Raw genomic sequence first — 27,913 nt, forward strand, 5'->3', positions numbered from 1 at the left:
TCCGCAAATAGGGCCCGGCTGTCGAAGGGCACATCCTGCATTGACTACTGAGCTTCATGGAGAACCCAGAGAGGAGCAGCCAAGAGGCTTGTCGCATGGGGATAATGGAAGCCATGGTGCAGGCAGCATCCGCAGTGTTTGACTCTGCCTGGAGGGCCGCCCTGGCCACAGTCATGCCCTCATCAAGGATCACTCGGAACTCCTTTCTTGGAAGCCTCAGGGAGCAACCCTTCGAACTTGGCCATGGCTTGCCACATACTGAAGGGGGATGGGATACTGAGGTCGCTGGCCTCTCCGAGGCTCCCGACACCAATCAGGCAGCCTGGGAAGGCTGGGTGAACCCTTAAGGGTTCCACGGGTACCATCGCACCGGCCACTGCACTTGGGGCCATGGGACAGGTTTTGGTGCCGATAATGTAGTCTGCACCATCGGTACTGGTGCTTGTCCCACAGTCAGGAAACCTCGCTCTAAGCCGGAGCTACCTGCAAAGCTGTTGGTCCCAGGCGAGCAGGATCAGGCTAAGCGGTGGCTCTTGTCCAACTGGTGCCAGTTGCTGCATCCCAAAGCCAATCTGTCTGAGCGGGACTGTCTTGGTCAGGCTCTCGGGGATCGACGGTGTTTGGTGGATCTGCGTCAGATAGCTGGTGAACCATGCCTCACGCTACTCGACTGGTACCAGGATGTCAAACGGGACCGGGAGCTACTACGAGCCTGCTGCCAGGAGGATCGTCCTGAGTAGGGCAACCTTCCTCTTGGAGATGGCGATGACTGCCCAGCAATCGGCAGTCTCTGGTGCCCCATCAGTCCCGGACCCTTGAAGATGGTCAGGGCCAATCCTGAGGTTCTTGCCGGGTGGCATGTGCCACAGAGGGTCTGTGCCAATCTACCAGTGAGGTACGCCTCGATTCCCTTGATCGGTGCCCCCGGTATGGGGACCAAAGAGGGCTCCGCTGAGCCTCCCACGCCTCAGGAGGGAGAGAAGGCTGCAGGCAGGGCAACGCTGATGGGATGTCCCTCTTGATGGGGAATGGTACCGCTGAGGCGGGGACACACGCATAGGTCCTGATATGGGTTTTCCCCGAGATTGGGGTACCATGGGAGCCAGTGAGGGCAGCACCAGGAGTGTCAGGATCTCCTGAGCTGCTTGAAGGGCTTTGCGGGTCAATGGCACCTGAAGCTGGCTGGGTCCTAAACTGCTATCTGGAGTCGCAAGCAAGGCTTGGGATGGGCTGCACTGCTCAGCTTGAGCTGAGGCCCGACTTCCCGAGGGGGATGTTGACCTGCCCGACACGAGTCTTGGCTAACCCCCTGCCCTCTCCTTTCCCTTACAGGAGGCAGGAGATCTTCCCCTCACAGTCTTTTTCGGTTTCTTGACCAGAGTCGTGGAGGGAGACCGGTGCCGGCTTGTGGATGGTGCTAGGGGAGCACTGCGCACGGAGGCCATGGTGCTCAGTGTGGAGTCGAATTGCTGCTCCAGTGCTGGAGTGAGTGCCAACTCCATTAAGAGTCCTCCTTCTTCGACCTAGGTTTGAAGGACTTGCAGATAAGTGACAAATGCCCTATGTGCCCTTTGCCTAAGCACCTTAGGCAGCTGGTATGGTGATCGCTGACAGGCATAGGCCATTTGCAGCTATCACAGGGTTTAAAGCCTGGGGACCAGGGCATGCCCTGACCCCCGGCTGGGTCCCATTCGGGACTAATGGAGAGTTTGAGAGCTACTACTAAGGGTAACTAAGAAAACTACTATGTATAACTATTTTACAGGATTTCAAAGTTTGCAAGAACAGAGAAGGAATCAATGCCAGCAGACATTCCAGCACCATCACTGGAGGCAAGAAGGAACTGAGGATGAGGGGAGCCAGCCTTAAACAGCATCAAGCGGGCGCCACTCCAGAGGGCACCAGAGCCAGTCCCCTATATATACTGCTGAGGGAAAAATGTCTGGCACCGGTGCATGTGGCAAGCACACAAACCCAATATGGAATGGATATGAACAAACACTCAAAGAACTATCACATACTCTTCTTATCGTCTGGAGAAATGTACAACTACAGGTACTACTTTTTTATTCTGATAAAATGAAGTGGTTTGGATGTAGAACTGTTTTATGTTGCCATACAATCTTTTATGTCCTCATCCGGTAATTTGATGGTCAACAGACGTTGTCAGTGAATTTAGAATCAGAACTATTTAAGGTATAAGTAATAGAACACAGAATTTTTGCATGTCTAGGTGACAAGTATGAATCTGACACAAGATTTTAATAGTCATGGCCACTGTTTGGTGGGAAAGAGAGATCAGCCAAGGTAGTTGTGCTTGGGTTGATGGCATTTCATGAATGCATCTGAAGAACGAAATAATCAGTCCAAGTAAATGTAGCAGAAGGTCTGTCTGGTGCCTTCAGCTGCTGCTCGGGGAGAGGAGGTTGAACCATGAGACAGTAGGTTTCTCACAAGAGTGAGGGCGCAATGTGCACCAATAGGACCCTACTTCTGATGCCCTGTAAATTCTTGTAGCAGACCTGATAGTGATTTCAAGTTCTTAACATCTGAGGCCTATATGTAAATCATTTGATTAACTCAATACTGCTCCTCGGCATCCTTGTTGGCGCTCTAAGTGGAGTCACCAAAAACTCAGTGGGCATGTGATCAGCTACCGTTTTACTTTTTGAGGAGGTCCCTCCAAGACATGTTTGAAACAAAGGAAAATGCATCGCATGAAGAAGCATACATACCTCTGTTATTCCAATTATGTGACTAGATAGAGGACCTCAGGTAACATCTGTCAATTTAATACCTTTCACCAATGCTTAAGCATCATTAAAAAGAAATCAAAGTAGAAAGGGGAGAGCAGAAGTTATAGAAAGAAAAACTGTGAGACTGAAGTTACCCTTTATGTAGGAGTCCCAATTTCTCTTTCTAAATGTAACACTTTTTGCATGGATGGGTAGTTTCTGGAGTTAGTCAGGAGAAGTCTTATGTACACCTTTCCATTAATCACTTTCCTCTAACAGAACAGATAGATACTAACACCTAGAGCCCTGAGTGGATACAAAATTTCTATCCGCGTCCGATCCATGATCTGCAAAAGTGGTCTGCGATATAAAGTGGGTATCTGTGGATCTCTAGAGTTCTACTAATACATGTATTTAGGTTTTCTATGAAAATTAGAAAATGCTACTTTTGTTAGTTAAATGGCAAAAATTCAAATGGGAAGATAATTTTTCCAAGACCAATATGCCAAGGAAGAGGAATAAAGGGACTAAGACTGTAGGAAGATATTTTCCCTTTCTACTGAGAGGAAAAATTTACTGTAGCACCTGTACAGGACAAAAAGTGAACTAGGAAAGCTGTCCTTATAATAAAGCTAAGGGTAGAGGGGGGCAGCTATTGTCTGATTAGAGAACAGAGCCAGGAATTGGGGGATCTGGCCACTTTATCCAACGCTGCTGTTGACTTGATACAACTTGAATTACTTCATCTATAAATTAACTTGATAATGCTTGCTTCTGTACAGTACTGTAAGATCTATAAATGAAAAGTATTATTTTATTAGAGAACATAGTCCTGATTTCTGAAGATGAAACCTGAGGAGTTTGCGACTGTTGTACTTACTACGGTCCCGATTATGGCCTAGCTAACACGGCAGCATATGGGCAAAAGGGGGCACATCACAAATCATAGCATGGGTGTGAAAGCAGGCTCTACAGAGCTGCTACTTCCCCCTCATCCAGAACAAGTGGGTGGGAGGGGGTGGAATGGCATGAGGAATGGGGAGAGCCTTGTCTCCACACCCCCAGATGTAGACCCCCCAGGGTGTAGACCTTGTATTACCAAAATATCTGAGCTCCTCACAATTTTTCATATATGTATCCTCACAACATCCTTTGAGGTAGGGAAGTAGTATTATCCCCATTTTACAGAGAGGGGATTGAGGCAGAGAAAGGCTAAAATATTTGCCAAGGTCACACAAGAAATCTGTGGTGGAACAGGGAATTAACTCAGGACTCTCAAGCCCTAGACTAGTGCCCTAACCATGGGACCATCCTGCATCCAATTTACTACCTCCCATAGTAGCAGGGGAACCAGGAGGGAGAGTTGCCCTTGTTCATGGGAGATCATTTCCTCACGATCTTGCCCTTAATTTGCAGTGCCCAAAGACAACATTATAGATACATTCTAGTGGAGTAACCTGAACATAGTGTTAGAAACTGGTATGCTTAGTATGGATTGCTAAAAAACAAAATCAAGTAACTTTTAGGTCTATATATTATATAAAATGGAACTTCTAGTATTACATTTAAAATAGTTTACAGTAAAAAGTCTCTTTCCTTCTACTTTTCCCAATATTTGAATATTTTTCCTCTAGATTTTGTCTCCCAGCCCCTAACTCTTTATGCTTTGCCTATTCAATCTCTCATTGAACATGTTTTATAAGTAATTCCTTTATGAAAATCAAGAAAAATAAACAGAAAGAGTTTTTCCCCTCATACTTTTGGTGAAAGATAGTCTCATCATTTAAACTTTAAGATGCTGAAAATCAGAAACCCTTTTTTTTCCTTGAAAGTGGAAGATGAATGAGAATATTAAAATGGAACAAAATCTTTTTTTACTTTTCCTATGTGGCCAAAGGAAAATCCTCTTCCAACTATAGTAATCATGAGATTAAAAAAAAATAAAATCTGGAATTTCTTCATATACTTCATATATCTGAATATTCTGAGCATATACCATGCAGAAATCTGCTATATAATCTGTAATATGAACCTAAATCACCAGAGTAAGCGTTTACTAAAGTCTACAGTAATCTAAAGTACAGAAGGTTAGGATTTTTAGGACCTTTTGATTTACCCAATTCCAGATGTTTTACTTTCCATTGGTTTTGATTTACAGTGAAAAGTTTCTCTTTTCTTGTGGAGACGATACTCTAATGCTTAATAGTATTTTCACTTCTCCATATAATAATTACGTTGAAAAAAATTAATAATAATAATCACTTACATAGTGTTTTCATCTGTCATCCTCTAAAAAGTAAATATTTTATCATTTTAAAGAAGGGGGCAACTGAGGCCCAGAAGAGATGCACAGAGTCAGGGGCAGAACCAGCCACTGAATGACTTCTAGACCCAGGTCCTGTTCACTCTACCTTTGCAGCATCAGAAAGTGAAGATTTTCAAGCTATAGTGTCTTGTCTATGCTAATCTATTTTCTGAAAAAATTCCACATCAACTCTATTATCAGGTCTGCTCAGTTGTGGTGACAGTGCTAATCTGGACAAAGCTCCAGGGGGCCATAGGTGTTTTAACTTCCATCTTGTGTAGACCTGTTTTGAGAAAGTTTAAAAGACACAGTAGTTAAAATGTCAACAGCTTGGAGCCTTGTTTACACTAGCACTCCAACCTAGTGAAATTGTAGTAGTGTTAGCAGTAATGAGAAATTCTCCAGAAAAAAAGGCTAGTGCAGACAACACCACAGAGCTTTCCCACTCTGGGCCAGCAATCTGATTCCAGCCCAGGTGGCAGGGAAAAAAGTCATCCCTGTCTGATAGCAGTTCAGTCGTCTATTATAGAGAGAATATAGCTCTTCACAATTAAGGCTACAACTAGGTTCTTAAGCAGTCTTATATTTAGTCCCTTTATATCTCTGAATAGTAAAATTGTTTTGTCCTAAAAATTGCCTAAAAAAGTTTAATCTAAAGGTTGGATAGAATTTTTCTGTAAAGTGTGAAGAAAATTGGTCAAAATTTGAGTTACATGTAAGTAAAATTAGCCTGATTCAAAATTTACTTCTCTAACTTTTGTGCCTCATTAGCTATAAAACACCCTAATACACATTCAAACTTTTCACACAGTTAACTCACTTAAAAACAAAGGCACACTATACCTAACAATCAATCTAAAAATGGAAGTCATGTGGTGTATAAAATTGATATGGGAAGCTAAAGGCATCAAGGAAAAAATCCATGATTGGTGCGCTAAGGACAATACTTTTAAAAATCTATCAGGAACAAAAATCCTAACAATGATATACGGCCATTACTAAATGGAGATGGTCAAATTGCTAATAATAAATAAGACGACGCAGAAGTATTCAATAAATATTTCTGTTCTCTATTTGGAAAGAAGAAGAAAGATGTATTCATACCACAAGAAGACTATGAAGAACTTTTCAGTCCATTAGTAAATAAGGAGGACATTATAGAGCATCTACTAAGGATAAACATTTTGAAATCAGCAGCCTCAGGTAACTTGCACTCAAGTTCTGAGTCATAAAAGAGTTGGTTCAGGAGATCACTCAAGTTCTGAGTCATAAAAGAGTTGGCTCAGGAGATCTCTAATTCACTGATGTTAATTTTGAATAATAATAAAAAATTCCAAGACACAACAAGAGTGTTAATGTGCTAATACTCAAAGAGCACAAGCAGCATGACCCAGGTAATTACAGACCAGTTAGCCTGACATCAGTTTCAGACAAAATAATGGAAAAGCTGATGCTGGATTCTATTAATAAAGAATTAAAAGAATGGGAATACAATTAATGTCAATCAACAAGGATTTTGAAAAATAGGTAATGTCAAACAAACCTGACTTTGTTTTCTATGAGATTGATGAAGTTTGGTTGATAAAGCTAACTGCATATTTTTATTTAGTAATACCTGTCAATCTGATTACAAAATTAGCACTACACAATATTGATCAACTATGTGTTAAATGTATTAGGAACTGATTGACAGATCTCAAAAAGTAGTTGTCAATAAGGAATCATCATTAAATAGCGGTATGTCAAGTGGGGTGCTTCAGGCAGGGCTTTGGAGCTGTGCTCCAGCTCCTCTCCAGCTCCAGGCAAAAACCTGCACCTCCACTGCTCCGGAGCTGCTCCGCGCTCCAGCTCTGGGCTCCGCTCCAAAGCCCTGGCTTCAGGGGTTGGTTCTAGGCCCAGTGCTATTCAGTGTTTTCATCAGTGATTGGGAAGTAAACAGAAAATCAACTGCTGATAAAATTTGCAGAAGATACAAAGATTGGCAGAATGGTAAATAACGATGAAGTCAGGGCATTTATACAGAGAGATCTGGATCACTTGGTAAGCTGGGCTCATTCAAACAAAATGCATTTTAATACAGTCAAATGCAAAATCATAAATGTAGGAACAGACCACACCTACAGAACGAGGGATTGTATTCTCAAAAATTGACTCTGAAAAGAATTTAGGGGTCACAATGTACAAACAACTCAATGTGTGCAATCCAGTGCAATTCTTGAATGTGTAAAAAACAAATAGATGTAGGGAGGTGATTTTACCTCTGTATACAACACTGGAGAATCCGATTCCAGAATACTAAATCCAGTTCTGGCATCCACATTTTTAAAAGGATGTTGAAAAATTGGAAAAGGTGCAGAGAGGAACCAAAAAACTATGCAAAGGTTGGATAAAATGTTTGACAGTGATAAACTTGAAAAAGATCAATCTGTTTAGATTATCAAAAAAAGAATATCAAGAGATGACTTGATGAGTAAGTATCTCCATGGCGAGAAAATACAAAGTACTACAGGGCTCTTTAATCCAGCGGAGAAAGGCATAACAAGAATCAATGTCTGGTAGTTAAAACCTGACAAATTAAAAATAGAAATAAGACACAAATATTTAACAAGAGCTGAGCAAAACTAATTTCCATTCCATGACAAATTCTGATATTTCAAAATCTGTTTTCTTCCTGAAATAGGACAAAATGTTGAAGGTTGAAATTTTCTGCAGAATGGACAAATTCAAAGGTATTGTGATTCAGAAATGTTTAAACAACTTGTTTTGACATTTTTAATCAAAATATTCCCTAAATAGAAATGTTGTCTCAGTTTGTTCAACTGCATTTCAACATTAAACTGCATTTCCCTATTCCCTTATGGGAGTTCTAGTTCGGACCCCCATTCTTTCCTACGGGCCAGGCTTCCTGGCCAAAATAGATCTTCTATAATGCACCCAGACTCATGTGACAGCCATGTTGCATCATACAGAGGAAAAGTATTATGGGGAATGTATTGCATTATGCAATATAGTCTTCCAGGGAACCTAGCCCATAGACGGGAACAGGGGCTGTAACTCTGGGGCAAGGACCCTCTTTTTATTTTGTGTTTGGATAGCACCTAGCACTATGGGATCCTAGTCCATAAGTAAGGCTCAGAGACGATTTGGTAATACAAATTAATAATAACTACAACACCCATAGGGAAATGCACCATATGTAAATACAGTTTAATTTTTTTTAAAAACGCATTTGAAATGAAATGTTCCTGGTCAGTTCAAAACATATAGTATTCCCATTTGGGATGAAACAACCCAAAATAAAATATTTCAGTGATGGGGTGGAGAGTGTGCTCTCCCATACAAGGCAGAGCAGGTTATCAGGCCAATTAACCAGGTAGGTTGCACCTGGGGGAGAGCTAGCAACAGAAAGGCTAACTGATAATGAAGTTTAGCTGGGCAGGGACAGGCTGAGTTTGTAGAAAGCCAGGAAGCTGACAACAGAAGAGGGCTGCAGGGGAAGTAATCTGGAGTCACTCCCTGGGAGAAGAGAGGGGTGTTTAGGGCTACAAAGTCTGACAAGAAGTCCAAGAGGGAAGTAGCCTATAGGTACTTCCTGAAAGGAGGGAATTTGGGCTAGTAACCCAAGGGAAGGAGGGGGCAAAAGATAGGCAAATAGCTACAGAGTCTGGGAGCAAGCAGAGCATAGTTGCTAGACATAGGGTCCCTGGACTGGAACTCAGAGTAGGGGGCGGACCCGGATTCCCCAGCCAACCACAAGGGGAAGTGGCATAGGACCCAGCCTTGGAGCGGAAGGCTGTCTGGAACGGCATGCAGACATCTGACCCAGTGGGACTTTGATACCTAGGAAGGGGAGACTACACAGTGACCTAGCTGGAGGACTGAGCCACAAAAGGAAGCACTGCGAGCCCTGGAGAGCAAGGAGAGATGTGGTGTAAGCAATCCGTCAGAAGAGCAGGGGTATCAGACCTAAATGGAGGTAATCCCCAGACATGGCCACAAAGAGGCACCCAACAGTGAGTGATCTTGTGACAATTTCATTTAGATTTTCCTAATGGAAATTTTGCCCTCCCCGCAACCAAATCAGAATTTTTTAACTGGATGGTCTAAAGGGTCCCTTCTTTCCTTAAAACCTATGAACAGAATAAAATAGGTATTAAGAAAATTAAGGCAAGAGGGGGTAAGAGGGTATGAGAGAGACAGAATGATTAGCTATCTATGTGCCAGGTGCCACAGAAAAAACAAAGATATACAGAACATGGCTTTGAGTTACCCACCTCCTACATAAAGTTCAAGGGTATACTTCAGTAAAAAAAAAAAAAAAAAAAAAAAAAAACCAACAACGATAGAACACCAACTTATTTCAAAGGGAGAAGATTATATCTTTGGTCTCTCCCCTTTTAAAATCGAAGAGTTTAAAACAATGTTCACAATTTGATTAGAATAAGCATGAAGAGGACTCAAATCACTGAATGGAAGATATCTTCATAATATGAGCCCTTTATATCTCTTATCTGATTTGAGAGAATAATGCACTAAACACTTTTTCTAGCCCTGAAAAAAAGGAAAATTGGAGTGCTAATAACCATCTCTCCATTTACTGGCATAGATATAATGTGACATACTAATATATAGGCTACTGAAAATTTCTCTCAAACATGTCAGAAAATAAATTCATTAATGCAAAAGAAAAGCAGGCAAGAGATAAAATTATAAATAAATACAGTCCATTTTCCTTCATTAGTAGACATAACCGTACACTAAAACCTTATTAATTTGTACTAGTACATGGAAGATACGTTGCAAGTTACTAGTTTTTTGGAAATTAGTCAATGAATAATTAAGTGGCTGTCAACCTTTCCAGACTACTTAGTCCTGGGGGAATTGTGCGCTACTGCGCATGCGCATAATTAATGAGCCCTGCAGATTTTTAATTTTTTGCACAGAAAAAGCTTCTGCCAAAATGTTGCTGCAGTTCCACCTTTTGAGCACCAGAGGGTACTGTGGCAATAGACAAAAGCAGCAACTCCTGGCCAGTTAGGGAAGAAAGAGCCTGCCAAAGAAAGCCCGCCTTCTTCACAGCACTTGGTCAGGCCAGGTCAGGAGACAGGGGCTATGGGGAGATAGACAGCGTAGGGTATTCAGTTTGTAAACGTTTGAAAGAACCACCATAATGTTTGTTCAGAGTTACAAACATTACAGAGTTATGAACAACCTCCATTCCAAAGGTGTTTGTAACTCTGAGGTTCTACTGTACTCTCTGGGAACAGCTTTCCAACCAGTTATGAACCCACCTTATAGTAGTTCCGTCTAGGTTGTATTTCCCTATTTTGTATGTGAGAAGGTCATGTGAGACAGTATCAAAAGCCTTACTAAAGTCAAGATATACCATGTCTACCTCTTCCCCCCTATCCACAAGGCTTGTTACCCTGCCAAAGAAAGCTATTAGGTTGGTTTGACAGGATTTGTTCTTGACAAATCCATGTTGACTGTTACTCATCACCTTATTATCTTCTAGGTGTCTGCAAACTGATTGCTTAATTATTTGCTCTGTTATCTTTCTGGGTACTGAAAGTTAAGATGACTGGTCTGTAATTCCCTGGGTTGTCCTTATTCCCCTTTTTATAGATAGGCACTGTAACTGCCCCTTTCCAGTCCTCTGGAATCTCTCCCATCTTCCATGACTTTTCACATATAATTGCTAATGGCTCAGATATCTTCTCTGTCAGCTCCTTGAGTATTCTAGTATGTAGTTCATCAGGCCTTGGTTACTTGAAGACATCTAATTTAAGTAATTTTTAACTTGTTCTTTCCCCATTTTAGCCTCCGATTCTATCTTATTTTCACTGGCATTCATTAAATTAGATGTCCAATTGCTACTAAACTTTTTGGTAAAAACTGAAAAAAAAAGTGATTTAGCATTCCTGCCATTTCTGCATTTTCTGTTGTTTTCCCCCCTCCTTGAGTAATGGGCCTACCCTGTCGTTGGTCTTCATCTTACTTCTAAGGGCTTGTTTACACTGGCACTTTATAGCGCTGCAACTTTCTCACTCAGGGGTGTGAAAAAACACACCCGAGCGCTGCAAGTTTCAGCACTGTAACGTGCCAGTGTAGACAGTGCACCACCTCATGAAGGTGGGTCATGAAGGTGGGTTTTTTTAGAGAGCTGAGAGAGCTCTCTCCCAGCGTTGTGCCATGACTACACAAGCCACGCTAACATTGCCAGTGAAGACGTGCCCTTTTGTATTTATAGAATGTGTTCTTGTTACCTTTATGTCTCTAGCTAATCTTGTTTTGTGCCTTGGCCTTTCTAACTTTGTCCCTACATACTTGTGTTATTTGTTTATATTAATCCTCTGTAATTTCTGTAGGACTCTTTTTTGAGTTTCAGATCATTGAACATCTCCTGGTGAAACCAGGGCGGTCTCCTGCTGTACTTCCTATCTTTCCTACACAATGGAATAATTTGCTTTTGTGCACTTAATAATGTCTTTTTGAAAAACTGCCAACTGTCTTAAACTGTTTTTCCCCTTAGACCTCCTACCCATGGTACGCTATCAACTCCCTGAGTTTGCTAGAGCCTGCCTTCTTGAAATCCATGATCTTTATTGTGCCGTTTTCCCTCCTACTATTCCTTAGAATCATGAACTCTTATCATTTCATGATCACTTTCACCCAAGCTGCCTTCCACTGTCAAATTCTCAGTTCCTCTCTATTTGTCAAAATCAAATCTAGAACAATCTCTCCCCTAGTAGCTTTCTCCACCTTCTGAAATAAAAAATTGTCTCCAATACATTCCAATAACTTCTTGTAATACCATGCAATAGCACTTATTAAATTTTTGCTGAGAGGTCAGGATAATATGGATATTTTTGGGTAGATTATGAAAAGTATTAGCAAAATGTGGATTAGCAAAGTTCTGTTGTATGCCATTGTATCAGCATGAAAGAGCATTCCTACTTTGATGGCTATTATTTAGATTAGAAAAATGAGAAATTCTGTATATTAACTTCTAAGAAAGCAAATTCTAGTTCCACTAATTCATAAAATACAAAGAACTGGCAATTTATTTTATAAGTTTGTTACTTAAATATTCAAAGAGGACCTGATTCTGGATATATATACTATTGGACAAAGTTTACTGCATTGAGAAGGAAAAAAAAAAAGACTATTCACAGTATTAAGAGGATTAGGCCCCACACTTGAGTTTGTTCCTCAAGGAGTGTTCCTTATTGACAAAATTGGTGCTTTTCCTTACTTTTAAGGGTGCAAGAGGAAATTCCCCCTGCAATTCCTTTCAGTTTCACTTCCTCTTTTATTATTATTCATTACCTCTTATTGTTATTTATATAGCACTCAGTGTGCTAGATGCTCTTCAGACAGACAAGGAGGGGAGGTTATATACTTTACAGTCACTTGAGTTCTTCAAGATATTTTGTCTCTATGGATGCTTCACCACAGGATGTGTGCGCGCCCAAGGCTCTTGATCGGAAACTGCAAAGAACATCTGTGGGCCTGCACCTGCACAGAGAAGTGCCTTGTGCTCTGAACAAGAGCATATAGGGAGGTGTGAGCTGGCTGCCACACATTTCTTTCTCAACTGTGAAGCCGAACTCCACAGCACAGGAGGAGGAGGGTGGGAGGTGGAGCAGCACCCATAGGGACAAAATATCTCAAAGAACTCAAGTTACTGCAAAGTAAGTAACCTCTCCTTCTTCAAGTGTATGTTCCAGTGGGTGCGCTACCAGAGACGACTCCCAAGCAATAACTCAGTGAGGAGGTGGGTGCTGAAGAGGTATATCCAGGACAGTTGAAAGGGCTGCCTCACTAAAACTAGACAAGCCATTTACAACGCACACTTTGCTTCTCTACAAAAGAAAAAGGACACTAAACTTTCTAAACTACTACATGCTACAAGGGGCCACAGCAATGGTTCCCTCAACCCACCTAGCAATATTGTTAACCTATCCAACTATACTCTCAGCCCAGCAGAAGCAGCTGTTCTATCTCGGGGCCTCTCCTTCTGCCCCTCCACCCCCACGAACATGATACAGTTCTGTGGTGACCTAGAATCCTATTTTCGACGTCTCCGACTCAAGGAATATTTCCAAAATACCTCTGAACAACATACTAATCCACAGAGGTCTCCCTACCAACACTACAGAAAGAGGGATTCTAGGTGGACTCCTCCTGAAGGTCGAAACAGCAGACTGGACTTCTACATAGAGTGCTTCCGCCAACGTGCACGGGCTGAAATTGTGGAAAAGCAGCATCACTTGCCCCATAACCTCAGCCATGCGGAACGCAATGCCATCCACAGCCTCAGAAACAACTCTGACATCATAATCAAAAAGGCTGACAAAGGAGGTGCTGTTGTCATCATGAATAGGTTGGAATATGAACAAGAGGCTGTTCGGCAGCTCTCCAACACCACTTTCTACAAGCCATTACCCTATGATCCCACTGAGAGTTACCAAAAGCAACTACAGCATTTGCTCAAGAAACTTCCTGAAAAAGCACAAGATCAAATCCGCACAGACACACCCCTGGAACCCCGACCTGGGAGATTCTATCTACTACCCAAGATCCATAAACCTGGAAATCCTGGGCGCCCCATCATCTCAGGCATTGGCACCCTGACAGCAGGATTGTCTGGCTATGTAGACTCCCTCCTCAGGCCCTACGCTACCAGCACTCCCAGCTACCTTCGAGACACCACTGACTTCCTGAGGAAACTTCAATCCATCGGTGATCTTCCTGATAACACCATCCTGGCTATGGATGTACAAGCCCTCTACACCAACATTCCACACAAAGATGGACTACAAGCCATCAGGAACACTATCCCCGATAATGTCACGGCTAACCTGGTGGCTGAACTTTGTGACTTTGTCCTTACCCATAACTATTTCACATTTGAGGACAATGTATACCTTCAGATCAGCGGCACTGCTATGGGTACCTGCATGGCCCCACAGTATGCCAACATTTTTATGGCTGATTTAGAACAACGCTTCCTCAGCTCTCGTCCCCTGAAGCCCCTACTCTACTTGCGCTATATTGATGACATCTTCATCATCTGGACCCATGGAAAAGAAGCCCTTGAGGAATTCCACCATGATTTCAACAATTTCCATCCCACCACCAACCTCAGCCTGGTCCAGTCCACACAAGAGATCCACTTCCTGGACACTACAGTGCTAATAAACAATGGTCACATAAACACCACCCTATACTGGAAACCTACTGACCGCTATTCCTACCTGCATGCCTCCAGCTTTCACCCTGACCACACCACACGATCCATCGTCTACAGCCAAGCTCTGCGATACAACCGCATTTGCTCCAACCCCTCAGACAGAGACAAACACCTACAAGATCTCTGTCAAGCTTTCTTACAACTACAATACCCACCTGCGGAAGTAAAGAAACAGATTGATAGAGCCAGAAGAGTTCCCAGAAGTTACCTACTACAGGACAGGCCTAACAAAGAAAATAACAGAACGCCACTAGCCGTCACCTTCAGCCCCCAACTAAAACCCCTCCAACGCATTATTAAGGATCTACAACCTATCCTAAAGGATGACCCAACACTCTCACAAATCTTGGGAGACAGGCCAGTCCTTGCCTACAGACAGCCCCGCAACCTGAAGCAAATACTCACCAACAACCACATACCACACAACAGAACCACTAACCCAGGAACTTATCCTTGCAACAAAGCCCGTTGCCAATTGTGCCCACATATCTATTCAGGGGACACCATCACAGGGCCTAATAACATCAGCCACACTATCAGAGGCTCGTTCACCTGCACATCCACCAATGTGATATATGCCATCATGTGCCAGCAATGCCCCTCTGCCATGTACATTGGTCAAACTGGACAGTCTCTACGTAAAAGAATAAATGGACACAAATCAGATGTCAAGAATTATAACATTCATAAACCAGTCAGAGAACACTTCAATCTCTCTGGTCACGCAATCACAGACATGAAGGTCGCTATCTTAAAACAAAAAAACTTCAAATCCAGACTCCAGCGAGAAACTGCTGAATTGGAATTCATTTGCAAATTGGATACTATTAATTTAGGCTTAAATAGAGACTGGGAGTGGCTAAGTCATTATGCAAGGTAGCCTATTTCCCCTTGTTTTTTCCTATTCCCCCCCCCAGATGTTCTGGTTTAACTTGGATTTAAACTTGGAGAGTGGTCAGTTTGGATGAGTTATTACCAGCAGGAGAGTGAGTTTGTGTGTGTGGTTTTTGGGAGGGGGGTGAGGGGGTGAGAGAACCTGGATTTGTGCAGGAAATGGCCCAACTTGATTATCATGCACATTGTGTAAAGAGTTGTCACTTTGAATGGGCTATCACCAGCAGGAGAGTGAATTTGTGGGGGGGGGGGGTGGAGGGTGAGAAAACCTGGATTTGTGCTGGAAATGGCCCAACCTGATGATCACTTTAGATAAGCTATTACCAGCAGGAGAGTGGGGTGGGAGGAGGTATTTTTTCATGCTTTGTGTGTATAAAAAGATCTTCTACACTTTCCACAGTGCGCATCCGATGAAGTGAGCTGTAGCTCACGAAAGCTTATGCTCAAATAAATTGGTTAGTCTCTAAGGTGCCACAAGTACTCCTTTTCTTTTTGCGAATACAGACTAACACGGCTGTTACTCTGAAACCTCACCAAAGGTGGTGTCTTTTGGTACAATGGGGTAATGTTTGGCAAAGGTATGAACAGAAGACCAAGTAGCAGTCCTGCAGATTTCTGCTATGAGAATGTTCTTCAGCAGAGCTATAAATGTGGATTGAGCTCTAGTGGAATCTGCTGTTTCTCTCTGAAACTTGAAGACATCTAATTTAAGGCTAATTGGACCCCGGCATTTTCATAGCTGCTCAAGATGCAACCCAAAACCCACTTAGACAATCTGTGTGTGGAAATCAGTTGGCCCTTTATTCTATACAAATAGCCTGAGAGAGGCCAAGAATAGGTTAGTCCTGTCCAGATAGAAAGCAGGGGCTTTTGGGGATATGGGATAGCTCAGTGGTTTGAGCATTGGCCTGCTAAACCCTGGGTTGTGAGTTCAATCCTTGAGGGGGCCATTTAGGGATCTGGAGCAAAAATTGGGGATTGGTCCTGCTTTGAGCACGGGGTTGGACTAGATGACCTCCTGAGGTCCCTTCCAACCCTGATATTCTGTGATTCTATGAAGGGCCTTTCTGACATCCCATGAATGAAGGCTTGATTTTTCTGTGGAGGTCTGAGGTTCCAGTTAGAAAACTTAGGGAATATCCTGGTTAAGGTGATGTTATGATTAGACCTTTGGGAGGAAGCAAGGATGGGGATGTAATATAACTTTGTCTTTGTAGAAGGTGGTGTATGCTGGGTCCATCATGAGCACTCCTAGCTCCCCCATTCTCCTTGCTGAGGTGATGGCAATTAGGAACAAAATTTTGAGGGAGAGGTGGAGGAGGGAGCAGGTCATTATTAGTTTGAAGGGGGAGGGTTTCCTTAGAGCGTTTAAAACCAGATTGAGGTCCCATTGGGGGGCCAGTTGTCAAATGGCAGGAAACAAGTTGTACAGGCCTTTAAGAAATCTGGCTGCTGTACGGTGGGCAAAGGTTGAGAAGCCTTGATAGATGAGTGAAAGGTTGTGATGGTGGTCAGATGTACTACGACTGAGCTCATTGAGAGACCCCGTGCTTTTCATTTTAACAGGTAGTCCAGGATCTTGAAAAGTGGAACTTCTGAGGCTTGAGAAGATGAGAGGGAACCCCAGGATTGGAAGTGCTTCCACTTTTGGAGGTAAGTCTTGTAAGTACCAGGCTTTCTGCCAGATAAGAGAACTGACTGATCTCTATCCAAAATGGTCATTTCCATGCTTGAATGCCATGGAGGAGCCCTGTTCTCAAATTCAGGAAGGAGGGGTTGGGATGCATAAGGGACTCTGAATTCTGTGTCAATAGAATGCAGGGAGTCTGAGGGGTGCTACTTCTGAGAGGTGGATGAAGTTTGAGTGCCTCATCTGTCTCAGACAAGAAGGTGCTATGAGGATAGCTTTCACTCCTTCTTGGGGCAGCTAGAGAACAGTCTTGTGCATAATGGTATAGGTATAAGTACAAAGGGTATGGGATCATGGTGTTGTCAGTACACTCCACATAGTGTTGTGGCTGTAACCTCCCTTAGAGTAAAAACAGACTACATTATGTGTGGTAGATGCTGCGGAATAGCTTTTGAGCTCCCATTCCTGAGCTTGCTGTAAGTGTTTACTCAGGGAGTTGTGTAACTGTTTTCTGGAGCCCTGGTGGACAGACTGCTAATATCTCTATCTGCTGGTAGATACACCAGTTGCACAGCCTTAATGACTCTGCACATAAGGACTGGGATCTTGCTCTGCTCTGGAGGTTGATGTAATACATCACTGCCCTGTTGTCCAGCATTACTTATGGCCTCATATGGCGTGAAGGAAGTGTTGGCAAGAATAATGTACCATTCTTAGCTCCAAGATATTGATATTGAATGTCAATTCCTGTGTCAACCATTTGCCCTTTGCTGTCTCCCTATGCTGAACTCTCCATCCTAACAGAGACGCATGTTGTGAGGGTCTTCAAAGGTGCTTGATTTAAGACTGGGGGTACAACACAGACCTTCCTTGAGCCCTTTCACCATGTAGTAGAGTCCAACACCTTCTGAGGCACTATAATGCATTTGGAGAGGTTGTGTCTGTTTTGGGTATGCACTGTTCTTATCCATGTCTGGAGGCATCCTTGTGGGGAGTCACATATGTGGAGGCTGACATGTGGCCCAAGTCCTGTGAACAAGTCATCATGGTTTGCCGGCTGCACTGTAATGTTGAGATTAGGTTCGACAAGGTGGAGAATCTCTCCTTGGGAGGTAAGCTTTTGCTGTTGCAGAGTCCAGAGTAGCTTCGATAAAGTGTATTGTCTGTACTTGAGTTACTATGGATTTTTTGTGATTGATGTTAAGGCCCAGAAATTGGAATATAGTGTTACTGCTCTGGACATGGCCGACTGGACATCTTGCGGTGACCAGCCTCTGAGAAGCAAGTCATCAAAATATGAGAACACTGTGAGCCGTTACCACTGAGAGAATCTTTGTGAGCACCCTTGGGGACACGGAGAGTCTGAAGGGGAGATCTCAATATTGACAGTGTGCCCCATCACAAATCTTAGGAAATGCTTGTGGGAGAGATGGATGGCTACATGAAAGTAGGCATCCTATAGGCTTAGGGATGGAATTATGTCACCATTCTCAAGTCCTGTTCAAGTTCCTGAGGTCAAGGATTGGAGTCCACCCTTTCTTGGGAACAAGTAACTGGAATAGAACCATCTTCCAATGAACTCTAGTCAGACTGGTTCTATTGCTCCTAGGAAGAGGAGAGAATGAAATTCCTGTTTTAAGAGTTGCTCCTGAGAAGAATCCCTGAAGAGGGATAGAAAGGGGGTAGGAAGGAGGAAAAGAACCAAGTGTACAGAGTAGCCCATTTTGACAACCTCCAGTATCCACTTATCTGATATAAGGTACTCCAGACAAGTAGGTAGTGTGATTTCTCCAAAGGAGAGGTAGTCACAGAACATGTGATCCAGTGGAGTGAACTAGTTGATGCTCTAGACCGAGGTGTCAAAAGTGCCTCTTAGACGGAGGGGCTGATTGGGCAGAAGTAGGGATGGAGGCCCCAGTTTTTGTATCCTGGCCTCTCTCTGAAGGGCTCCTGAGGCTTAGGGAAAGTGCACTGATGGTACTGGAATGGTTTTGATCTTTGAGTGGGTTGGAATCTACTTAAAGGCCTTTTTGTTGCAGGCAAATAAATTTCCAGTGACCACAACAGTGCTCTGGAATCCCTGAGCATGTGGAGAGAGGAGTCTGTATGTTTGCTGAAGAGCTTGGGCCCTTCAAGCAAGATGTTTTACACTGTGTTTTGTACATCCCTTGCAACACCTGAAGATTGGAACCAGAATGCTCTTCTCATAACTACTGCAATGGCCATGGACTTGGAAGCTGTGTCAGCAGCATCTACAACTTCTTGCAGGGAGGCTTTTGCAACCAACTTCCCTTCAGTGATGACAGACCAAAATTGATCTTTCTGGTCTCGTGGCACGTGCTCAATATAATGGGTAAATTTGGAGTGTGTGTTAAAATCGTATTTTGCCAGGGTCTGGTAGTTGATAATATATAATTGGAGAGTGGCTGATGAGTAGCTCTTCCTTCCCAGCAACTCCAGCTGTTTAGGCCCTCTGCATCTGACAGGGAATCTAGAGTAAGCTTGACAGTTCCTTACACTGGTTGATCCACTAAAAGGAAATGGTGGTTAGAGTGGGAGAAGAAGTACTTCATGCCTTTCGGTAAGATGTAGTATTTATCATCTGTCCACTTACAGGTTGATGGGATTGTGGCACATGTTTGCCAAAGAGTTATGTGCAGCAGATGATAAAGCCTCACTGATGGGTAGGGCCACCTTTCTCTGGGGACTGATGTTCAGGACGTCCATCAAGTAATGTTTTGAATCTTGGACTTCCTCTAGTGGGATCTGAAGTAAATCCAGTAGTTTTTTCATGAGGTCCTGGAAGGTCTTAAAATCATCAGTGTAAGAGAGAGGTGGTAACATTACTGTCTCGTCTGGAAATTAAGGGGAGATCTCCTCAGCCCGAGATTCTTGCTCTTCCTGTATATTGTCCGGCACTGGAGAATTGTGTGGTACTGAGGTGTGTGTGTGTGGGACAGATGCACACAGTACCATAGGACGATTTGTAGGTGCCAGTGGCTGGTAGGGTACTGGTGGGTGCCAGTGCTTTCTCTTAGGCACCTGATGGAGTTGGTTGCTGTACCCCATAGGTCCCAGTAACCCTAATGGGGAAGGGGATAAAAGAAGGGACCTCAATGATAATCATAATCTCTGAGCCTACGATGCCTGGTAAATTCTCTAGGATCCTCTTCATGAAAGGGACTCATGAGGGTAGGGTACGTATCCCCATACCAAGATCTCTGAATCAGAGGAAACTTCCCCTAACCGGTACCGAAGCCTTGAGACGTAAACAAGTCTCAACTTGCTGCTTTCGTAGTGGTACCAAGGTGGTGGCAGTGGTAGATCTTGCCAACTTTGGCGACACAGGTTCATCAGAGATAATGAGATCCTCTGAAGAAAGGAACCTGGAAGGAGGTGGAGGGCTTTCACATAAAGTTTGGATTGTTACTGGCTTGTGACATGGAGGCTTTTGTGGTACTGAGGTAAACTGTAGAGTCATCTCCCCTTTCAGAAGTACAGTGAGATACAGATAGCAGGAAACGGATGGAAGCCCTGTGCATCTCGCAGTGCTACAAAGTATCAGACAGTGCTGCCATAGTAGCAGCTCTGATGGTAGGTATATCAAAACTGTGTTTCTCCTTTGGTATTGGACTCAGTCAGAGCCTCTCCTGTACCCTTAGAGGAATAAGAGGTCTCCCGACAGTGAGTCTCATGGGGTGACCTGCCCCTTTTCTCCTTTTCCTTGCTTGGAAAGGTATGTTTTCTTCTTTTTAAAGTCTTATTGTCCGGGGCTGCAGACATGGCAGCAAACTGGGACTGAGGCAGCTTGAAATGTAGAGGCCAATGTACAGGGAGGAGAAGCAGACCCCTCCAGAGCTACAGCACGTTCTATTAATAGGAGCTTGTCTATTCTCCCTGTCTTTCTTGCATCTGCCTTTCAAACCCAGACAGACCTTGCATTCAGAAGGGTTGTGAGGGTCCCCAAAAACCACAGGTAGCTGGAGTGTTCCTCATTATGGGAAAATGGCATGTGGCAAATCTCTCAGGTCCTATGCCCAAGACCCCACAGCTAAACAAATTGTGCTCTGACACAAATAAAAGATCAAAAAAAGAGAAGGGGAAAGAGCCCCCTATCCCTCAACCGATACAAGATAAATAAAATAAAGATATCAAATGAAAATAGATAATGAAAAGAAACTACGAAAACAAATAAAGTAAAGAACTCACAAAGTGAAGGCAGGAAGTGAATACAGCAGAGAGCAGAACTCTCTGTCTCAAACTGCAGGCAGATGAGAAGGAACTGAGTGGGGGTGGGTTCACGCCTTCCTATATGCCCTCGTTCAGCACACGAGGTGCTACTCTGTGCAGGTCTGAGGACATTAATTTGCAGCCTCCGATTGAGAGCACACAGACACATGTACATCCTATGGTGCAGCACTCCTAAGGATATAGACTCAAAAAAGAGGGCAAAGTTTCTGGCATGAAGGGCATAATGTTCTGATATTATTTATAATTAGTGCTCATTACAATGACTTTTCATATCCCCAGCAGATACAGATATACAAAAGACAAGGAAATAAAACATAGCACAAAACAAAATATAACAAAGGATACATACTACACAATCAGCAGAGCATTTTCATTTTGTTTACACTTACCACACCTTTGCACTTACCCTAAAATATAGGTTTACAGAGGAGATAGAATACAGCTTTACAGAAAATGCTGGTAACATGCCAAGCTGTAAAAAGTAATATGTTCTTCATACATACTAGCCTACTTTCATCTGTGTGCTTTTTATACCAAAAACATAACCATGACCCATGAATTATAGTTCCAGACAGGCCAAAAACATAGAAGATGCCTGTATATTGTTTTTTAACCTTTTAGACAAGAATTAAACCTCACAATTTAAACAAAAATTTCCAAGTGAAAACTAAAACTCAGTGTCAACTTCCCAACTTCCTTTAAAAGCTGAAGGTTAAGTTATTGCAAAATCCTTGCAAAAACATATCAGATTCCAGTCATTGGCTATTTTTTCCTATAATATCTTGATGTAAACTGACGACAAAACCAAGTAATTTTCTAACCTTATTATGGGCTAGAGAAACTAACAATCACAATGGTAAGTGAAATGAGGCTTCCTAAAACTTTTTTTTCCCTCAAAGTAGTAATGTATTTTCATGTTTAAGTGTACAAAGATTTGGGACACAGAAAATAATTCTGACTTTTTCCTATGATTTCCATGCCTTCTTTAAGGATATTTACGTTGATAACTAAACATGAAAACTGAAGAAAAAGTAATACAAGTGGTTGTGAATAAGATACAATAAGGGGGTGTATTTAATAGAATGTTAACTTATGAAATACACTATAATTCAAATATTTTAAACAATTCAAGCACGGACTACAAAAACATCTTCACTGCAATAACTTGCAAATGACTAAAACCGTTACTAAAAAGAAAACAAAATCGTATGTCAAACTTTTAGTTTTAATAAAATTTCTTATCAAAACACTTAGATATACATCACATTGTACAAATTTAAAATTGCACAATAGGTGTACAGAACCACAGAAAGAGACTGAATTAAAGTCTGGATTTTCAACCTTGATGATTTGCAGACTCTAATTTAAAATACTGTTTTCCACAATTGCTTCATAATAAAACAAAAGCATGCTGATGCAAGTCTTCAAAACTAAGCCCCACTAAACCAAAAAGTGCATTTAAAACATTAGTTCAGTTGTGTATTTCTATTTATTGCCTAATATGTTTATATAGAAAACCACCTCAAAAATCTTAGAATAATTGAAAGAGATTATCAAATTTCAAACATTTTTCCTTAACTACCAATTCCTGATTTTTTTTAAAAACAAAATTGTGATGACTAACTGCAGATTATTCTTCTAAAACCAGTATCTTATATTAGTGCTCTACTCCGATGTGCAATGGACCTTGTTGCTCTCTAGTGCTATGTAGTGCTGTCAAGCAATTAAAAAAATTAATTGCAATTAATCACGATGAATCACACAGTTAAACAATAATAGTTTAAATATTTTTGGATGTTTTCTACATTTTCAAATATACTGATTTCAACTACAATACAGAGTGCAGTGCACACTTTATATTTATTTTGGATTACAAATATTTACACTGTAAAAAAATATATTTTTCAATTCACCTAATACAGGTACTATAGTGCAATCTCTTTATCATGAAAGTTGAACTTACAAATATAGATGTACAAAAAGAATGCATTCAAAAATAAAACAATGTAAAATTTTAGAGCCTGCAAGTCCACTCAGTCCTACTTCTCGTTCAGCCAATTGCTCAGACAAACAAATTTGTTTACATTTGCAGGAGATAACGCTGCCCGCTTCTTGTTCACGTCACCTGAAAGTAAGAACAGGTGTTCTCATGGCACTGTTGTAGCCGGTGCCGCAAGATATTTACATGTCAGATGCGCTAAAGATTCGATGTCCCTTCATGTTTCAACCACCATTCCAGATGACATCCATCCATGCTGATGATGGGTTAGGCTCGATAACAATTCAAAGCAATGCGGACCGACGCATATTCATTTTCATCATCTGAGTCAGATGCCACCAGCAGAGTGTTGATTTTTTTTTTTTTGGTGGTTCGGGTTCTGTAGTTTGCGCATCAGAGTGTTGCTCTTTAAAGACTTCTGAAAGCATGCTCCACACCTCATCTCTCTCAGATTTTGGAAGGCACTTCAGATTCTTAAACCTTGGGTTGAGTGCTGTAGCTATCTTTAGAAATCTCATATTGGTACCTTCTTTGCGTTTTGTTAAATCTTCAGCAAAAGTGTTCTTAAAATGAACATGTGCTGAGTCATCGTCCAAGATTCTATAACATGAAATATATGGCAGAATGCGGGTAAAATAGAGTCGGAGACGTACTTTTCTCCCCCAAGGAGTTCAGTCAAAATTTAATTAATGCATTTTTTTTTTAAAAAACAAGCATCACCAGCATGGAACACATCCTCTGGAATGGTGGCCAAAGCATGAAGGGGCATACGAATGTTTAGCATATCTGGCACGTAACTGTTTTGCAATGCCGGCTACAAAAGTCCCATGTGAATGCCTGTTCTTATTTACAATGTCACTTGAAAGTGAGAAGTGGGCAGCATTATCTCCCATAAATGTAAACAAACTTGTCTATCTTAGCAATTGGCTGAATGAGATGTAGGACTGAGTGGACTTGTAGGCTCTAAAGTTTTGCATTGTTTTGTTTTTGAGTACAGTTATGTAACAAAAAAATCTATATTTGTAACTTACACTTTCACGATAAAGAGATTTCACTACAGTATTTGTATGAGGTGAATTGAAAAATACTGTTTCTTTTGTTTATCATTTTCACAGCTCAAATATTTGTAATAAAAAAGATAAAGTAAGCAGTGTACACTTTGCAAAAAGAAAAGGAGGACTTGTGGCACCTTAGAGACTAACCAATTTATTAGAGCATAAGCTTTCGTGAGCTACTTTAGATAAGCTATTACCAGCAGGACAGTGGGGTAGGAATAGGTATTGTTTCATATTCTCTGTGTATATATAAAGCCTGCTGCAGTTTCCACGATATGCATCTGAAGAAGTGAGCTGTAGCTCACGAAAGCTTATGCTCTAATAAATTGGTTAGTCTCTAAGGTGCCACAAGTCCTCCTTTTCTTTTTGCGAATACAGACTAACACGGCTGTTACTCTGAAACCTGTCATTATGCAAGTGTACACTTTGTATTCTGTGTTGTAACTGAAATCAGTATATTTGAAAATATAGAAAAACATCCAAAAATATTTAATAAATGTCAATTAGTATTCTACTGTTTAACAATGCGATTAAAACTGTGATTAATCGCAATTAATATTTTAAATCATGATTAATTATTTTGAGTTTATCATGTGAGTTAATTGTGATTAATCGAGAGCCCAAGTGATTTGACATGTATTTTTATATGCAGCCATCCTTCAAAGGCATCTACAACTTCCCCTTAACTTTTCTGATATTCCCTTTCTCAGAAATGAAATAATGATTTAATGGTTTATTCAACCTGACCCCATTACAGGTTCAAATGTTCCCCTCCAAAAGCCACTATAATGGGGCCTGATGATATACTCTTCTTAGAATACTAGAATGACAGCTGTATAAAGTCCTAAAAGTTTGCACTGCACATCTGGACTCCCAATAAATGATGACGGAGACAAATGCACATTGTGCCATGGAAGGGACAAAGTCAGGTACTTTTAAACCCAAGATTTAGATTTTATTTAAAAATTGAAAAAACATCCCTTGTTAATACAATAGAAAATGTAAATAGTTTTTTTCCCTTTTAAATGTTAATAAAAACTTTGTTTGATTTTTAAACACCTTCCTGCGGTGTTTGATCAAAGGGAAAACTGAATATGAACAAGAACTGAACAATCTAGTTTTATCCTCCAAGTTGAGGAATATGCAAAAAAAAATTTTAAAAAAATGTTAAATTTATCCAACTATTTCAGCTTTAATAATCAAATTTACTAATAACCCACACAGGGAAACTTATTGTTTTTTAAATAGTCATTTTTAACCCGAGTGTCCCTTTAATCATGTAATCAGGTTTAAACATATAATAAGAAAACATGATTAAGTGTTTATATATTATAAATCCTATAGAGCAAATGGGCTGCACCTTTTAGAGTTCTACCCAGTGATTGCTGACATTTTTATTTTCATATTTTTATTTAATACAACAAAGCATACTGACCTAAGACTTTCCAATATTTAAAAATGAATTAGGGCCAATTTTCAAATATCATGATTACACAATACAAAACATAACAGTAACCCATAGGATGTGTACTTTAACGGTACATACCGATTTAAAGTCTTGTTTCTCCCTTTCAAGATCTATTATAGCAGACTAACTACACTGTAATTTCATACCTAAACCTTAAAAATGGAAGACTGAGGTATGTCTTAAATGCAAATTTTCAAATAAATACTTTTTTTTTGTTTTTGGAGTTGTTTTGTTATAGTTTCCTACACAATTACAGAAGTCTTAATTGCATCAACCACTTTTCTAGAAAAAGCCTCAGATTTAAAAACTTGTTTTGTGATTCTCATCAGTCAGACAGCATGTAGACAGCCAATGTATCTAAAGATCACTAAATTCATCCCATTACCTGTAGATGTCTTGTGTGCTTAGCCCCTTATTGTAGAAGTACAAATTGATACCATATTACATTCTTTGAAATTAATGAGGTTTGCTTTGGGCAGTTTACTTGAGCAGCCATTGTAAAATGCTGATTTTTTTTTTCTGCCATCATATCTCTACAGTATAAACATGTTCAATGAGGCATTATAAACTTATCCATTCATTGCACAAAAGTAAAAAATGCATCTTGGTGTCTGCAATATAATTGCTATCTTATTCTAATAGTACTGCACACAACCAAGTTCTTTATAATTGTCTTTGAAGAACAGAATTAAATATTAAATGAAGATCTATTTATCCAATGGACAAAGATTCTTGAAAAAAATTGCCCTCAAGATCTCCCCCACGTTTCTTAACACACAACAGAAAATCCAATGTGGCACAGTCTAAACATTAACTATATCAACTGCTGTTTAAGTAATATTTTCATTAATATAAAATGATAAAACATAAGAACAAAATACTAATTTTGTCAAACTTACATTGGACTACTAAAACAATGGCAGCAGTAACAGACAGAGAGATACTTTATTAGTCCAGGGACCAAAAAAAATGCAAGCATTAAATTTAAAACTTACTACCATACCAGTGTTTAAGCTTAAGGTAAAAAGGATCTATGGCAATAAAATGATCAATCTCCATGCTGGCTCAGTTTTAGGCATCTGCTAAGAAGAGAATATTACCTGTGTCAAAATCCTGAAAAGAATGTAATGTGGTTTTACAGAACTGAGACCACCGTCCACCTGTACCTACTTGGTGCAACTGCACATACTCCAACTGCAGATGATCCCTGAGAGATTAATATTTTAAGTATTCTGTTTTCTTTGCCCAGTAAGAACACTTAGCCCTAAAAGACTCAGTTCCAATTAAGCATCTTAATGCTGTAAACTTAAAGAAATGCAGCTGTACATTTTCATGCCAACAAAAATCTCAAAAAATAAATTTAGGTAATTTCAAGGCACAACTACATTTGGTATTTCAGTAGATAGCAAACAAATTTAAGACAAATCATGGTTTGTAATTTCAGGCTGGTGAATACTGCAATTGCAGCACATTGATTTCGCAGCCGGATGAGACTCTGAGCCAAAAGTGAAGATGGAAACCAAGGGAAGAGGAAAGGAAATCTGGGTTATAAGTGTGACAACATTTTGGATACCAATTAAAATGAACAAGCATCCAGCAAGAAATAGAAAACATGATTGTTCAGTATAAAAACCTGGATAAAAGTTGGATAAAATATTAAAAAGCAGTGGAAATAGTTAAAATGCAATAACTACACACATAACTTATAACTCTGGGCTTTTCTGAGTTCTATTTAAAAAACAGTTTTGTTTCCTAAATTTTGTTAGGACTTCCTCAAAGAAAGAACAAAAACAAAAATCTGCTCAACAATATCCTCTGTAGATAACATTATTTGAGACCCAACTATAAAGGAAGACTTGTTTACTTTACACTATCCAAAACCAAAGTTAGTACAAATGTAATAAATAGAGATTGTAAAAACATTTAACATACATTTTTATATTAAATTTTATTTACATTTAAGCCTCCAAAACTTTGTTTAATGGAACAATCTCCAAGAGAGAATGGTCCTTTAATTGCATTAAGCCTATTTAAACCTCAGGAGAAAGTCCATTGTTTAATATTTTTAAAAGAGTGATCAACAAACTGGTGTTAGTTGAATGTAACCTGAGTTATCGGTTATTTGAAACACTGAAAGAATTCCAAGAGTCTATACAGCTTCCCCACCTCTGTCTTCGCTGTGGAGGTGGCCTGTGTGTGTTTTTGTGAGGAGGTTCCACTGAATTCATTACAACAGAGATGGACATTTGATATTCATATCGTTCCAACATCTGAGCAATCTTCTCACGAGGGACCCCATGTTTATTCCTCCTATAAAAAT

General features: G+C 40.8%; 1 protein-coding gene across 4 annotated transcripts in view; it reads right to left on the reverse strand.

Moving 5' to 3' along the window:
• Nucleotides 1-27,913, reverse strand: part of LOC140910489 (NEDD4-binding protein 2-like 2) — a 110,621-nt gene that overhangs the window by 43,059 nt on the left and 39,649 nt on the right. For 3 of the 4 annotated variants that reach the window (XR_013635740.1, XM_078852646.1, XM_078852642.1), the window contains exon 6: nt 27,760-27,903. Coding sequence is in view for 3 of the 4 variants with exons in the window: in XM_078852646.1 (XP_078708772.1) it covers nt 27,760-27,903 (144 nt within the window). In the remaining variant the exon portion in view is untranslated. Of the gene's footprint in view, nt 1-24,504; nt 27,904-27,913 lie in introns of those variants that run through there. The other variant, XM_073341494.2, reaches the window with a different exon arrangement.

This window comes from Lepidochelys kempii, chromosome 1 (genome assembly GCF_965140285.1).
Source record: "Lepidochelys kempii isolate rLepKem1 chromosome 1, rLepKem1.hap1, whole genome shotgun sequence".
In the NCBI taxonomy this organism is placed as follows: domain Eukaryota; kingdom Metazoa; phylum Chordata; order Testudines; family Cheloniidae; genus Lepidochelys; species Lepidochelys kempii.